Here is a 17770-nt window from a genome sequence, read left to right as displayed (position 1 = left end):
TGATACATACACATTTTATAGTATTGATGCCTTGTATTTAAAACTGCAAAGAAATGCCATGTATGAACAATAACCCTATCCTCATTGCAACGGTTTCTAAGGTGGGTTTATTTTAAGTCATGTGGTCCATGAAACAGGGAGGGTCCATAATATAAAGATACTCTTCCTTCTGTTTGCTGCAGATCTGCAGAAGCTACAGGATGGGTGGGTTCCTGAGATTTCCTGGTAAGCATGTTTCTCCTCTCTCAGTAAATGGTGTTGTGCTGATTGATAAACTGAATGTGTATATGTTGTTTCAGTAAAACTATTAAGTATCTTCTTCAGACTAAATACAATAATAGACTACTTCTAGTTTGTCTGTCAGAAGAATCTGTTTCATCTCCTCGTTCATCCAGTCAGTATCAAACCTTTAGGGCAGTGGTGGCCTAGAGGTTAGAGAAGAGAGCTTGTGACCGGGTGGAGGTCATCGGTTCAATCCCCAGACCGACAGGATAAAATCTGGGCTTGTGCCTCCCTCATTACCACCACTGAGGTGCCCTTGAGCAAGGCACTTAACCCCAACGGCTCTAGTGGAGCTGCTCAGTGACCAGCAGACCAGACTGTGGTGGTACTGGGCAGCTTCCAGTATGAATGTGATCAGACCAGACTGTGGTGGTACTGGGCAGTTTCCAGTATGAATGTGATCAGATCAGACTGTGGTGGTACTGGGTAGCTTCCAGTATGAATGTGATCAGATCAGACTGTGGTGGTACTGGGCAGCTTCCAGTATGAATGTGATCAGATCAGACTGTGGTGGTACTGGGCAGCTTCCAGTATGAATGTGATCAGACCAGACTGTGGTGGTACTGGGTAGCTTCCAGTATGAATGTGATCAGATCAGACTGTGGTGGTACTGGGCAGCTTCCAGTATGAATGTGATCAGACCAGACTGTGGTGGTACTGGGTAGATTCCAGTATGAATGTGATCAGATCAGACTGTGGTGGTACTGGGCAGCTTCCAGTATGAATGTGATCAGATCAGACTGTGGTGGTACTGGGCAGCTTCCAGTATGAATGTGATCAGATCAGACTGTGGTGGTACTGGGCAGTTTCCAGTATGAATGTGATCAGATCAGACTGTGGTGGTACTGGGCAGCTTCCAGTATGAATGTGATCAGATCAGACTGTGGTGGTACTGGGCAGCTTCCAGTATGAATGTGATCAGGTCAGACTGTGGTGGTACTGGGCAGCTTCCAGTATGAATGTGATCAGATTAGACTGTGGTGGTACTGGGCAGCTTCCAGTATGAATGTGATCAGATCAGACTGTGGTGGTACTGGGCAGCTTCCAGTATGAATGTGATCAGATCAGACTGTGGTGGTACTGGGCAGCTTCCAGTATGAATGTGATCAGATCAGGCTGTGGTGGTACTGGGCAGCTTCCAGTATGAATGTGATCAGATCAGACTGTGGTGGTACTGGGCAGCTTCCAGTATGAATGTGATCAGATCAGACTGTGGTGGTACTGGGCAGCTTCCAGTATGAATGTGATCAGATCAGACTGTGGTGGTACTGGGCAGCTTCCAGTATGAATGTGATCAGATCAGACTGTGGTGGTACTGGGCAGCTTCCAGTATGAATGTGATCAGATCAGACTGTGGTGGTACTGGGCAGCTTCCAGGTATGAATGTGTAACTGTATGAATGTGTTCAGGGCGTTCCTGCAAAAGAGAGACTGCCTCTCAGTGAACCTTCCCTCAATAAATAAAAGGGTTAAAGTAACTGCTTCTACAGTATGCAGTACTCAACATTGAAATATTACACAGAATCAAACTCAAACTCAGAAATATAACTGTTAAATATTATAGAGATCAGTCCCCTCAGCAACGTTTCTTCAATTCTGTCAGATCAATATATCTGTCTGTCTCTCTGTGTCCCTGTCTTTCTGTCTCTCTGTCTGTTTATCTGTGTGTCTCTCTGTGTGTCTGTATGTCTGTCTGTCTCTGTGTCTCTCTCTCTCTCTGTCTGTCTCTCTGTGTGTCTGTCTATCTGTCTCTGTGTCTGTCTCTATGTCTCTGTCTGTTTCTCTGTGTGTATCTCTCTGTTTGTCTGTCTGTCTCTCTGTCTCTGTGTGTCTCTCTGTCTGTCTGTATTGTCTGTCTCTCGGTCTGTTTGTCCGTCTTTCTGTGTGTCTCTCTCTGGTTGTCTGTCTCTCTTTCTATCTCTATTTTTTGTCTGTCTCTCTGTCTGTCTGTCTCTCTGTCTGTCTGTCTCTCTGTCTGTCTGTGTCTCTGTCTGTCTGTCTGTCTGTCTCTGTCTTTCTCTGTCTGTCTATCTGTCTGTCTGTCTCTCTGTATGTCTGTCTGTCTGTCTCTCTGTGTGTCTGTCTGTCTGTGTGTGTGTCTATCTGTGTCTGTCTGTCTCTCTGTATGTCTGTCTGTCTGTCTCTCTGTGTCTGTCTGTCTCTCTGTGTGTCTGTCTGTCTGTGTGTGTGTCTATCTGTGTCTGTCTGTCTCTCTGTATGTCTGTCTGTCTGTCTCTCTGTGTGTCTGTCTGTCTCTCTGTATGTCTGTCTGACTCTCTGTATGTCTGTCTGTCTGTCTCTCTGTGTGTCTGTCTGTCTGTGTGTCTGTCTCTCTGTGTCTGTCTGTCTCTCTGTATGTCTGTCTGTCTGTCTCTCTGTGTGTCTGTCTGTCTCTCTGTATGTCTGTCTGTCTCTCTGTATGTCTGTCTGTCTCTCTGTATGTCTGTCTGTCTCTCTGTATGTCTGTCTGTCTGTCTCTCTGTGTGTCTGTCTGTCTCTCTGTGTGTTGGTCTATCTGTCTGTCTGTCTCTCTGTGTCTGTCTGTCTCTCTGTATGTCTGTCTGTCTCTCTGTATGTCTGTCTGTCTGTCTCTCTGTGTGTCTGTCTGTCTCTCTGTGTGTGTCTATCTGTCTGTCTGTCTCTCTGGATGTCTGTCTGTCTGTCTCTCTGTGTCTGTCTTTCTCTCTGTATGTCTGTCTGTCTCTCTGTGTGTCTGTCTGTCTCTCTGTATGTCTGTCTGTCTGTCTCTGTGTGTCTGTCTGTCTCTCTGTGTGTGTCTATCTGTCTGTCTGTCTCTCTGGATGTCTGTCTGTCTGTCTCTCTGTATGTCTGTCTGTCTGTCTCTCTGTGTGTCTGTCTGTCTCTCTGTGTGTGTCTATCTGTCTGTCTGTCTCTCTGGATGTCTGTCTGTCTGTCTCTGTCTGTCTGTCTCTGGATGTCTGTCTTTTTTTTTTTTTTTTTTTTTTTTTTTTTTTTTTTTTTTTTTTTTTTTTTTTTTTTTTTTTTTTTTTTTTTTTTTTTTTTTTTTTTTTTTTTTTTTTTTTTTTTTTTTTTTTTTTTTTTTTTTTTTTTTTTTTTTTTTTTTTTTTTTTTTTTTTTTTTTTTTTTGTTTTTGGTGGTGTAGAGAGAATGCAGAGTGTAGCAGGTGTAACAGGGCGTAGCAGGGTGTGTAGCAGGACCATGGTGACAGCTGCGACTATGATTTAGGGGCCACCCTACTCCAAGGAAACATGCTGGGTGAAGATAAATCATAAGGACTCTGGGGAATAAGCTCCCCAGAGTAACAAGCTTTGCTGGGACAAGGATACACACAGATGGAAAGAGAGAGGAGAGAGAAGCTCAGTGGGTCAGAGGAAGTCCCCCGGCAGTCTAAAACTATAACAGCATAGCTAACAGAGACAGATTAAGGAGAGGAGCCTGGTCGGCTAGAACTCTCCCCAACCGGATCGGGCTGTACTGGCCTGCCTCCCTCTACTTTGATTACCGTATTTCCTCGAATAAAAGCCGGGGCCTTTATTTACCTGAACTGCAGAAGGGACCTTTTATTAGAGGCAGGCCTTTATTTCTAATTCCATCTGTTTGATAAGTGTAATTATTTTAAATAAACTGTTTTAAATGAAAAACCATAGCGTTCACATTTGCAAAAATATCATCATATACATCAACAGCCAGAAGGGCGACAAAGCAATTTGGTTCAGAATGAATCAAACGCCACCATTGTGTCAGTTTGAACCCTGTAAATGTACCAGGTATTTATTTCAAATACAGGTACTACAGTATTACTGGTAGATTACAGTAAGAGCATACAGTAGTGACACCAGTATCTGAGTAACGTTACAGACGGTAGCTAGCTACCGCTAGCTTTGTTTCTAGCTCCAGGCTAACGTGTTTCGTCCCACCTCCAGCTAGCTAGCCGTGCTCTGCTCTCATTGGCTGATCTTGTCAGCTCATCCTTCTGTTTCTTCCAGTATCTGATTCTCCTGGGCTCAATGTCCAAACATCCCGCAGCTTTTTCACCCGAGTTTTCCTCCGCATACTTTAAAACTCTTTTCGTTTTGTTGTTGAAAAGTCCGTCACTAGCACCAGAGTCCGTCTTTCTCTGCTAGCACTAAATGAGCCCCGTGTTACATCCAATGTAGCTACTGCCATCTGCTGGCACCTGTAGGTTACTACACCCTACACCTGGCTGAGTTACACATACATCTACTGCCATCTGCTGGCACCTGTACGTTACTGCACCCTACACCTGGCTGAGTTACACATACATCTACTGCCATCTACTGGCACCTGTAGGTTACTACACCCTACACCTGGCTGAGTTACACATACAGCTACTGCCATCTACTGGCACCTGTACGTTACTGCACCCTACACCTGGCTGAGTTACACATACATCTACTGCCATCTACTGGCACCTGTAGGTTACTACACACTACACCTGGCTGAGTTACACATACAGCTACTGCCATCTACTGGCACCTGGACGTTACTGCACCCTACACCTGGCTGAGTTACACATACATCTAGTGCCATCTACTGGCACCTGGACGATTGCACGCGCCCCTACACCTGGCTGAGTTACACATACAGCTATTGGCATCTACTGGCACCTGTACGTTACTGCACCCTACACCTGGCTGAGTTACACATACAGCTACTGCCATCTACGCGCACCCTACGTTACTGCACACTACACCTGGCTGAGTTACACATACATCTACTGCCATCTGCTGGCACCTGTACGTTACTGCACCCTACACCTGGCTGAGTTACACATACATCTAGTGCCATCTACTGGCACCTGTAGGTTACTACACACTACACCTGGCTGAGTTACACATACAGCTACTGCCATCTACTGGCACCTGTACGTTACTGCACCCTACACCTGGCTGAGTTACACATACATCTAGTGCCATCTACTGGCACCTGTACGTTACTGCACCCTACACCTGGCTGAGTTACACATACAGCTACTGCCATCTACTGGCACCTGTACGTTACTGCACCCTACACCTGGCTGAGTTACACATACAGCTATTGGCATCTACTGGCACCTTATCGTTACTGCACCCTACACCTGGCTGAGTTACACATACATCTACTGCCATCTACTGGCACCGCAATGCATTACTACACTACACCTGGCTGAGTTACACATACATCTACTGCCATCTACTGGCACCTGTACGTTACTGCACCCTACACCTGGCTGAGTTACGCATACAGCTACTGCCATTTACTGGCACCTGTACGTTACTACACACTACACCTGGCTGAGTTACACATACATCTACTGCCATCTACTGGCACCTTTACGTTACTGCACACTACACCTGGCTGAGTTACACATACATCTACTGCCATCTACTGGCACCTGGACGTTACTGCACACTACACCTGGCTGAGTTACACATACATCTACTGCCATCTACTGGCACCTGTACGTTACTGCACACTACACCTGGCTGAGTTACACATACATCTACTGCCATCTACTGGCACCTGGACGTTACTACACACTACACCTGGCTGAGTTACACATACATCTACTGCCATCTACTGGCACCTGTACGTTACTGCACACTACACCTGGCTGAGTTACACATACATCTACTGCCATCTACTGGCACCTGTACGTTACTGCACACTACACCTGGCTGAGTTACACATACATCTACTGCCATCTGCAGAAGGGATCTTTTATTAGAGGCAGGCCTTTATTTCTAATTCCATCTGTTTGATAAGTGTAATTATTTTAAATAAACAGATTTAAATGAAAAACCATAGCGTTCACATTTGCAAAAATATCATCATATACATCAACAGCCAGAAGGGCGACAAAGCAATTTGGTTCAGAATGAATCAAACGCCACCATTGTGTCAGTTTGAACCCTGTAAATGTACCGGGTATTTATTTCAAATACAGGTACTACAGTATTACTGGTAGATTACAGTAAGAGCATACAGTAGTGACACCAGTATCTGAGTAACGTTACAGACGGTAGCTAGCTACCGCTAGCTTTGTTTCTAGCTCCAGGCTAACGTGTTTCGTCCCACCTCCAGCTAGCTAGCCGTGCTCTGCTCTCATTGGCTGATCTTGTCAGCTCATCCTTCTGTTTCTTCCAGTATCTGATTCTCCTGGGCTCAATGTCCAAACATCCCGCAGCTTTTTCACCCGAGTTTTCCTCCGCATACTTTAAAACTCTTTTCGTTTTGTTGTTGAAAAGTCCGTCACTAGCACCAGAGTCCGTCTTTCTCTGCTAGCACTAAATGAGCCCCGTGTTACATCCAATGTAGCTACTGTCATCTACTGGCACCTGTAGGTTACTACACCCTACACCTGGCTGAGTTACACATACATCTAGTGCCATCTACTGGCACCTGTACGTTACTACACACTACACCTGGCTGAGTTACACATACAGCTACTGCCATCTACTGGCACCTGTAGGTTACTACACCCTACACCTGGCTGAGTTACACATACATCTACTGCCATCTGCTGGCACCTGTATGTTACTACACACTACACCTGGCTGAGTTACACATACATCTAGTGCCATCTACTGGCACCTGTAGGTTACTACACCCTACACCTGGCTGAGTTACACATACATCTACTGCCATCTGCTGGCACCTGTATGTTACTACACACTACACCTGGCTGAGTTACACATACAGCTACTGCCATCTACTGGCACCTGTAGGTTACTACACCCTACACCTGGCTGAGTTACACATACATCTAGTGCCATCTACTGGCACCTGGACGTTACTGCACCCTACACCTGGCTGAGTTACACATACATCTAGTGCCATCTACTGGCACCTGTATGTTACTGCACCCTACACCTGGCTGAGTTACACATACATCTACTGCCATCTACTGGCACCTGTAGGTTACTACACACTACACCTGGCTGAGTTACACATACATCTACTGCCATCTACTGGCACCTGTAGGTTACTACACACTACACCTGGCTGAGTTACACATACATCTACTGCCATCTACGCACCATGCGTTACTACACACTACACCTGGCTGAGTTACACATACATCTACTGCCATCTACTGGCACCTGTATGCGTTACTGCACCCTACACCTGGCTGAGTTACACATACATCTACTGCCATCTACTGGCACCTGTACGTTACTACACACTACACCTGGCTGAGTTACACATACATCTACTGCCATCTACTGGCACCTGGACGTTACTGCACCCTACACCTGGCTGAGTTACACATACAGCTACTGCCATCTACTGGCACCTGGACGTTACTGCACCCTACACCTGGCTGAGTTACACATACATCTACTGCCATCTACTGGCACCTGTACGTTACTACACACTACACCTGGCTGAGTTACACATACATCTACTGCCATCTACTGGCACCTGGACGTTACTGCACCCTACACCTGGCTGAGTTACACATACAGCTACTGCCATCTACTGGCACCTGTACGTTACTGCACACTACACCTGGCTGAGTTACGCATACATCTACTGCCATCTACTGGCACGCATGCGTTACTGCACACTACACCTGGCTGAGTTACGCATACATCTACTGCCATCTACTGGCACCTTATCGTATACACACTACACCTGGCGGAGTTACACATACATCTACTGCCATCTGCTGGCACTATGCGTTACTACACCCTACACCTGGCTGAGTTACACATACATCTAGTGCCATCTACTGGCACCTGTAGGTTACTACACACTACACCTGGCTGAGTTACACATACATCTACTGCCATCTACTGGCACCTGTACGTTACTACACACTACACCTGGCTGAGTTACACATACATCTACTGCCATCTACTGGCACCTGTACGTTACTGCACACTACACCTGGCTGAGTTACACATACATCTACTGCCATCTACTGGCACCTGTACGTTACTGCACACTACACCTGGCTGAGTTACACATACATCTACTGCCATCTGCTGGCACTTGTACGTTACTGCACACTACACCTGGCTGAGTTACACATACATCTACTGCCATCTGCTGGCACCTGGACGTTATTACACACTACACCTGGCTGAGTTACACATACAGCTACTGCCATCTACTGGCACCTGGACGTTACTGCACACTACACCTGGCTGAGTTACACATACATCTACTGCCATCTACTGGCACCTGGACGTTACTACACACTACACCTGGCTGAGTTACACATACAGCTACTGCCATCTACTGGCACCTGGACGTTACTGCACACTACACCTGGCTGAGTTACACATACATCTACTGCCATCTACTGGCACCTGGACGTTACTGCACACTACACCTGGCTGAGTTACACATACATCTACTGCCATCTACTGGCACCTGGACGTTACTGCACCCTACACCTGGCTGAGTTACACATACAGCCGCATAGGACAATAATCCAGAAAAACAAAGTTTGGAAAAAAGCATGAATATATTGTTGAATCTGTTAAATTAAATTGGTAGAAATGTACAATGAACTTGAATTTTATTTTGACTTAATATTGTATGAAAGGCATTTAGGAGATTATCCACACTATTTTTTCCCCGGCCTTAATTTCAGGCCGGCCTTTATTTGTCCGTGTTGACCACGCCCCCGGCCACTATCAGAGGCCCGGCTTTTAATTGACTCCCGGTTTTTATTTGAGGAAATACGGTATATCATTGATGATATGGTAGATGAGTCAAACAACTGTCGAGAAGCAGAGAAGAGAAGGGGTGCTGCGTCTGAAGCTATACGCCCTCCCCCGCTGGTCTCACTCCCTAACTATAAGCTTTATCAAAGAGGAGAGTTTCAAGTTTACTCTTAAATGTGGTGATGGTGTCTGCCCCCCTAACCCAGACTGGGAGCTGGTTCCATAGGAGAGGAGCCTGATAACTGAAGGCTCTGGCTCCCAGTCTACTTTTAGAGACTCTAGGAACCACAAGTAGCTCTGCATTCTGGGAGCACAGTGCTCTAGTGGGACAATAAGGTACTAAGAGCTGTTCTAGATTAGGGCTTTGTAGGTCAGGAGAAGGACTTTAAAGTCAATCCTGAATTTTACAGGAAGCCAATGCAGAGAAGCTAATACAGGAGAAATATGATCTCTTTTCTTAGTTCTTGTGAGAACACGCTGCAGCATTCTGGATCAGCTGGAGTGTCTTAAGGGACTTATTTGAGCAACCTGATAATATGGAATTGCAGTAATCTAGTCTAGAAGTAACGAATGCATGGACTAGTTTTTCAGCGTCGTTTTGAGACAGGATATTCCTAATTTTGGTAATGTTACGAAGATGAAAAAAGCTGTTCTCGATGATTGTTTTAGATTGGCGTTAAAGGATATATCCTGATCAAAAATAACTCCTAAATTTCTGACAGTAGTGCTGGAGGCCAGGACAATACCATCCAGAGTAGCTATGTCTTTAGATAGTGAGGTTCTGAGGTGTTTAGGTCCCAGTACAATAACTTCAGTTTTGTTACAGTTTAACATCAGAAAATTATAGGTCATCCAGGATTTTATATCTTTAATACACGCTTGAAATTTAGCTAACTGACTGGTTTCATCTGGCTTAATTGACAGATATAATTGGGTGTCATCTGCATAACAATGAAAGTTAATTGAATGTTTCCTATTAATATTACCAAGAGGAAGCATATATAAGGAGAATAGAATTGGTCCAACTTTAGTGTACTTGGAGGGTTTATCGTTAACATTAACAAATTGAGATCGATCAGAGAAATAAGACTTAAACCAGCTTAGAGCGATTCCTTTAATGCCGACTAAGTGTTCCAATCTCTGTAACAGGATGTTATGGTCAATAGTGTTGAATCCAGGGTTTCATCCATTCCACGGAGCGAACCCAACACAAGGAATGTCTGCTGCTCTCGTCCACCGCGCTGTTTTACTCAACTAGCCTAAAGCACGCTATTCTGCTAATAGCCATGTTTTACAAACAAGCTAAAACATAAAGCTTCCGGTTTGTAGACTAACTGTTTATTAGTTTGCTACTAATCTTGAAATTTCTGTAAACCTAGCTGCTGCCGAAGACAAACCAGCCCCAGACCATGCCAGTGATGTCTGCATTCTATATTATTTCTCCTCACTCAGTATATTAGCCTTCTGAAAATGTGTCTAGTTGAATGGACCTGCTGTAAGCTTTGTACAGTCACATTACCACTGACCAAGCGGGAGTGAGAACGGGTCAAATTAATTCCCTTGTTTCTGTTATGAAGACGGGACGTGTGTGTGACTCGCATTTACCAACCAAACGTACAGCGAAAGACCGTCAAAACATTTCAGACCGTCCGGCCTACCTGTATACATTTTAACATCACTGTCGCTGTCACTCCAAAGTCGTTGCTGCTGTTTCAGAACTGTCTGCTCTCTGCAGTGGGCGGGGCTTCTGCTCCATTTCCCCCGCAAATGACGCGCGCACACCACTCACACCTGTAACCATGGAGACACAGCAGCAGGCTCCTCCCACTCACACCTGTAACCACGGAGACACAGCAGCAGGCTCCACCCACTCACACCTGTAACCACGGAGACACAGCAGCAGGCTCCACCCACTCACACCTGTAACCACGGAGACACAGCAGCAGGCTCTACCCACTCACACCTGTAACCATGGAGACACAGCAGTAGGCTCCAGTAACACCTGGACCACGTTTAGCCCTCACAACCAAGCCCCCAGGAGGAGCGCCATGTCTAAAAGCCACCGTGGGCTTAGTGGTTAACGGTGGTACTGCCCCCCATGGCCCAGAAAGACTTTTAACATAGACATTGTATGGCGAAAGAAACGTCTATATTTCAGCGGGTAATTAGTTTCGGGGTATATAAACCTACCACCCCGAACACTGAAAGGTCCTTGTTTAAAACATCATGTTTTTAACATTTTTAACATTCACTAGAAGCGAATACAGAATTATTAAATTTGAAGTGATGAACGTGCATAATGGACGAGAGCAGACGAACGGGACTGAGCTCTGAGCTCATGTAGCTAGCTGTAATAATGGATATATGATCACATGACTGTTCTCTGAGCTCATGTAGCTAGCTGTAATAATGGATATATGATCACATGACTGTTCTCTGAGCTCATGTAGCTGTAATAATGGATATATGATCACATGACTGTTCTCTGAGCTCATGTAGCTAGCTGTAATAATGGATATATGATCACATGACTGTTCTCTGAGCTCATGTAACTGTAATAATGGATATATGATCACATGACTGTTCTCTGAGCTCATGTAGCTAGCTGTAATAATGGATATATGATCACATGACTGTTCTCTGAGCGTCCACGTAGCTGTAATAATGGATATATGATCACATGACTGTTCTCTGAGCTCATGTAGCTGTAATAATGGATATATGATCACATGACTGTTCTCTGAGCTCATGTAGCTAGCTGTAATAATGGATATATGATCACATGACTGTTCTCTGAGCTCCTGTAGCTGTAATAATGGATATATGATCACATGACTGTTCTCTGAGCTCATGTAGCTAGCTGTAATAATGGATATATGATCACATGACTGTTCTCTGAGCTCATGTAGCTGGCTGTAATAATGGATATATGATCACATGACTGTTCTCCGAGCTCATGTAGCTGTAATAATTGTAGGGATGTAACGATGCACTCCGAGCCGGTTAAAAATCGATGAAAATATGTGACGATTCGTGTCGGTTGAGATGTTAAAAGAATCGCGATACACGTTTTAAACAACAGGGGGCGCTGAAGCAGTAGCCTATATTCTGACCTCGCTTTACAGGCGCGATAGCAGCGAACAAGCTGTAGCTTTTAACAGAAGCAAAAATATCAGCAATAAGTGTAGATGACGTTCATATTGAGGATGCACCAAACTCATTCAAATCGGACGTGTGGCGGCATTTTGGCTTTCCGAAGACTAAAAATGAAAAAGGTGAGGTGGTAACGGACAAAACAAAAACTGTTGTTAATATACACCAATAGCACAACAAACATGAAGCAGCATACAAACCATCACCACAGTGAGAAGCTCAGTGGGATATGTGGGGTCAGTGGGCCAAACCACACTGACCCCAGCCCCACTCGCGGCGACGAGAGCGAGAGCCAAAGAGATCACACAAGGTGTATCAGCGTTTTCATGGCAAAAGATATGAGGCCGTTTTCTGTCGTAGAAAATGAAGGATTTAAGCTACTCGTCAACAATTTGGAGCCCAAATACATCATCCCATCACGCCCCCACTTTAGCCAGACTGTCATGCCAGCTCTTTACAGGGAAACAAAATCTAAGGTAATGGAGCCCCTCAGAAAAGCATCTAGTGTATCAATTACACCCGACGGTTGGACCTCCAGGGCTACCCAGAGTTATCTTACGGTCACAGCCCATGTGATAACCAGTGAGTGGGAGATGGTTCATTTTGTTCTCCAAACTCGCCCATTGTTGGAAACACACACCGGAGCTAATATTGCTGAAGTTTTAAGATCAGATGTGAGTGAATGGGGGCTTCAAAAGGCCAACCATGGAATTGCTGTGGTCACGGACAACGCGAGGAATATGGATGTTGCTGTCAGAGAGGCTGGGCTGCCAAGCGGTTTGAGTGTGCCCCGCGTGAGTCGTTTGTTGGGCAGAGTGAGGCGTACTGAGCCGTGTGCTCTACTGAACTCAAGCCAACTGTCATCCGCTCTCTTTCTCAGTCCTCTAGCCCTAAACATGGCGGTGGCAGGTGACACAGGTGTGCTTGCTGCTCTCCTATTGTATGCTTTACTGTCAAGCCTTTGTGTAAATCAAACTGAAAGTCTTGAAGTTTATTTGAACAGGAAGAATATTTCCTCCCAATGCCAAGGACTTGAAATCCAGATCGATATAAGTTCAAAAACAGCAGGCATCGGCTACAAACATTTCGGCTTTGGAAGGGGTGTAATTCATACTTGCGTTTGGGCTAAGTTTCCTCACACTGGACCAAAGCGTAAATCCTGACCAACACCAACACCAAAATAACAAAAGGTTGTTAATCTCACTTTGTTTGTTGCTATCTGGGGATATACACCAATGCCCTGGTCCTGTGCCTACACTCGGAGGACACGCGAGTTTGTCTGCCTTTCCCACAAGGGCGGTGAACGGAGAGGCAATCAGCCGACCGCGGATTGCCGCCGGACGTGAGCCTGGAGAGCAGGCTGTCTATGGGTCTGCTGGATGTTGCTGGATCGTCCGGCGTTTCGCCGATGAGGCTAGCGGTCACTGGCAGCCGCGGCAGACGCGCGGAGCGCGGTGCGTACGAAGGCGCGGAACGAAGCGCAACCAGAGGACGCCGGGTGCCGTGGCGGTCGAGAAGGAGGCTGCAGGGTGCTGCTGGGGCTGAAATATTCAACGCCAGCCAGGTGCCGGAGAGGAAGAGGACAGAGCCTCGGGAGATCATTGGAGTTTTGGCGCCTGGAGGTCACATAACACCGGTGGAGTCATTGACGGGGCTGCTACCCTGGGGAGGCGAGGAGTCTGACAGGCACTGTGTGTTGCTGGAGACACCAGTAGTGTCGGTTACTAAAACGTTGCCCAAGGCCACTTCAGTGAGAAGTAACACGTTGGACTTCACTGAGGAGCAGATCTCCGTTTTTGCGTCGAAAGGTTTGCACTGTTTTCATTTAAATATTCGCAGCTTACTGCCAAAGATCACGGAGGTACGTGAGCTGGCCTGGAAAATCAAGGCAAGCATACTATGTTTCTCAGAGACATGGTTAGATTCTCATATCACTGACTCGAAGTTGAAATTGAAAACTTTGTTGTTATCGCCAAAGACCGAAATAGACAAGGGGGAGGGACATGCATATTTGTGAGGTCCGATATTGATTTTAAATTAAGACAGGATTTGGTCAATGACAACCTTGAAGCTGTATGGATTGATATTTTACTTCCAAAAAGCAAACCAATATTGTTTGGTGTTGTTTATAGGCCTCCAAATCAGAATGACTTCATCCAATCCTTGGAAAGCGTATTTGCAGGGTGCCAGGATTTTTTACACCGGGAAGTCATCTTAATGGCAGATAATAATATTGATGTTTTTAATATAGAAGGGCCAATGTTCAATGGCTTTTGTGATTTCCTGAAAATGCATGGTCTAACCCAATTAATTAATGCTCCAACCAGAATAACGGAACATAGCCAAACTGCTATTGACCATATCATGGTATCTGACACATGTAAAATCCTACAAAGTGGTGTCATTGTGTATGGAATTAGTGACCATTTTTTAACTTACTGTACCAGGAAAGTTAAGAGGGCTCAGATTAAATGTCATAAATCTGTGAAGAGTAGAAGTTTAAAAGGGTACGATGTCAACCAATTTCAGAACATACTAAATAATATTAACTGGTTGGAAATTACCAACATATGTGACGTTGATATAGCATGGGATCGCTTTCAATCTATTTTCTTGGAAGTACTTGACAAGATAGCTCCATTAAAAGAGACCAGGATTAAACAGAGATCTCAACTTTGGATAAACAATGATATCATGGACACTATTTACTTGAGGAATACAATTTTAAGTGAGTTTAAAAAAACAAAACTGCCAGCGCTTTTTAATGAATATAAAATACTTAGAAATAAGGTACAGCGAATGGTGGATAAGGCGAAAAAGGACTTTTTTATGTCTAAAATTGAGGAGCATAAAAAGGATCCCAAGAAATTGTGGGCAACTCTTAGGCCTTTGGGAACGAAAGAGAACCCTAAGCAAAAACCAGGTAAAATCGGCCTAGATATTAATGGGTCCATATTGTATGATAAAAAATTGGTCGCAGATACTTTTAATAATTTCTTCACAACAATTGCAAAAAATCTGGTGCAGAAGCTTCCATCTACTTCGGGTGTTTTTAGTGATCCACAGAGGGTACATAAGTTTTATGAAGAAAAGGGAGTTCGGCCAAACACGTTTTTTTTCAAACAAGTAACAAGTAACAAGTAAGTAAGTAAGTAAGGAGCTAGTACTTTAAAAACTTAAAGGCCTGAATCCTTCTAAGGCTACTGGTCTTGATAACTGCGCTCCCAGATTTCTAAGAGATGCTGCTGAAAAAATCACTCCTGTCATAACCTATCTTATTAATTTATCCATTGAAAATAACCATTTTCCAAATAAATTTAAGGTGGCAAGAGTGATACCTTTATATAAAAAGGGGCCTAAATCTGATCCTGGAAATTTCCGCCCTGTATCTATCCTGTGTTCAATATCAAAAATTGTTGAAAGGATAATTTATGATCAAATAGACAGTTATCTAGCAGAGCAGAACCTTTTATTTGACTTTCAATCAGGCTTTAGAAAAGCCCATTCCACTGATACCTGTCTGCTTTACCTTTCAGATTTTATTAGGAAAGAGGTAGATAAGGGGAACTTTTGTGGCATGGTGTTAATGGACCTTCAAAAAGCCTTTGATACGGTTCACTATGATATCCTTTTAAACAAACTTAAAGCTCTGGGATTTTCTTGTACTTCTCTGCAGTGGGTGAGGTCATACCAGGCTGGCAGAGAACAGGTGGTAGATGTGGAAGGGACCTTGTCCTCACCACTTAAATTAACGTGTGGTGTTCCCCAGGGGAGCATTTTGGGTCCTCTCTTTTTTCTGTTATATGTTAATGATATGTCGTCTGCTATAACTTGTAATTTATTTTTATTTGCAGATGATTCAGCTATTTTAGTCTCTCATAAAGAGAAATCAGAGGTGGAAAGGTTGCTTAGTTTAGAGCTCCTTAACCTCAGTGTTTGGTTAACAGACAACAAGCTGTCTCTCCATCTGGGCAAAACAGAGTCGATTCTTTTTGGGTCCAGAGTTAAACTGAAAAAGTCTATGGGGTTTAGGGTAGTAGTAGATGATGTTGAAATTACGGCCAAGGAAGCGGTCACTTACTTAGGCTGTATACTGGATAACAAACTATCAGGGGAGTTTATGGCCCGAAAAGTTATCTCAAAGGTAAGCCAAAGGACTAAGTTCCTGGCAAGAATATCCAGCCTCTTAGATAGTAACACCTTGAAAATCCTGGCTGATGCCCTTGTTCAATGCCATCTCGACTATGCCTGTACATCTTGGTATACAGGCATTACTACAAGCCTCAAAGACAAGCTACAGATCTGTCAAAATAAACTGATCAGAGTGGTTCTTAAACTCCATCCTAGAACTCTTCTTCTCCCTGACCATTTCTCCAGTCTTAGGTGGCTCAGAGTGGAGGAGACAGTTTCTCAACTTAAACTGTGTTTAGTATATAAGATAAGAAATAACCTGGCACCCAAGTATTTATGTAATTACTTCTCAAAAATTAGTGATGTGCATTGCTATTCCACCAGGGGGAGTTCCACAGATTACAGGCCCTGCTGTTTTAAGAGCTGTTTGGGAAAGTACTCTTTCCTATACTCGGCAGCTGTCTTGTAGAGGTGGAGGATCAGTGGAGCTACACAGCTCTGTCTGAACAGGAGACTGATGTTAACACATTACACCATTTATTAAAATTGACTAACTAGTTAGTAATATTCTGAATCCAGGACTTTTATTTGTAACAGGGTATTTATCACAGCATTAATACTTTGCCTTAAGTAAATATTTGATACAAATGGTGTCACAGTGCAGCTGGAGGGAATCAAACTCTGCCTTTGTTCAGCAACAGTTGAACTACATTAATAAATCTGGTTCTGACAGTAAATTATACTTTATGTCTCATTAGGACCAAATAATTCACAGAGATCTGAGGAGTCCGGTTACACTACCAGGTCCTTTCATCTCCCAACCCTCTATTACCTTTTGAAATGTATAAATCTTAACCGTTTGTTCATATTTCAGCAAAGCCCTCTTCATCTTCATCATCTTCCTGGACCACAGCCACAGTGAAGGTGTTCCTGGTCGTCACTGGTTGGACCTTTGGTGCTGATTATGACATACTGGAACAAGTGAAGAGAAGTCCAGAGGTGGAGACCACTAGAAACCCCCAGGAATGTGATCTCATCATCGTCTTCTGTTCAATCACGTCTCGTGTTGGATCAGATGTGGAGGCAGCCATGAGAGAGGATTCAGGTAACAGAAAGACTTTGATCGTGAGTAACGGTCAGATGATTCTGCAGCTCACGTTCTGTCTGAAGATGAGTTCTGTTTCTTCAGCTGAACGTGAACACAGTGTGTGTGGCTGCTTCTTTTATATTTGCATATATAAGTACAAACGCTTCCAGACAGGAGATGAATCAGCCAATCATCTTGCTTGTATATATGTGTAGTATATTGTACAGACCTATTCATCAGAATGTGTTGTCACTGATAATGCTTCCAGTGCATCACAGTTGACTTATTACACGTTGGTTTTCCTGCATGTTTTCACCTCTATAGGCTTTATGTTTCAGATGACTGCAGACACAACGATGGTTTGGGTTAAAAAAATCACTCATTAAAGTCTCCTCTTTAAGGGTTATTATTAGCCTGGATGCCAGCCGAATTTAGCCCAGCCAAACATTGAGGAGTCA

The 17770-nt window shown here is 44.3% G+C and overlaps 1 protein-coding gene across 3 annotated transcripts in view; it reads left to right on the top strand.

Moving 5' to 3' along the window:
- LOC120570143 overlaps positions 1–17770 on the top strand; it is a 112518-nt gene that overhangs the window by 17860 nt on the left and 76888 nt on the right. For all 3 annotated transcript variants that reach the window (XM_039818383.1, XM_039818382.1, XM_039818384.1), the window contains exon 6: positions 183–225. In XM_039818383.1, the coding sequence (XP_039674317.1) occupies positions 183–225 (43 nt within the window). The remainder of the gene's footprint in view (positions 1–182; positions 226–17770) is intronic.

This window comes from Perca fluviatilis, chromosome 12, assembly GCF_010015445.1.
Source record: "Perca fluviatilis chromosome 12, GENO_Pfluv_1.0, whole genome shotgun sequence".
Lineage (NCBI taxonomy): Eukaryota > Metazoa > Chordata > Actinopteri > Perciformes > Percidae > Perca > Perca fluviatilis.
This window is presented reverse-complemented; position numbering and strand designations above follow the sequence as displayed.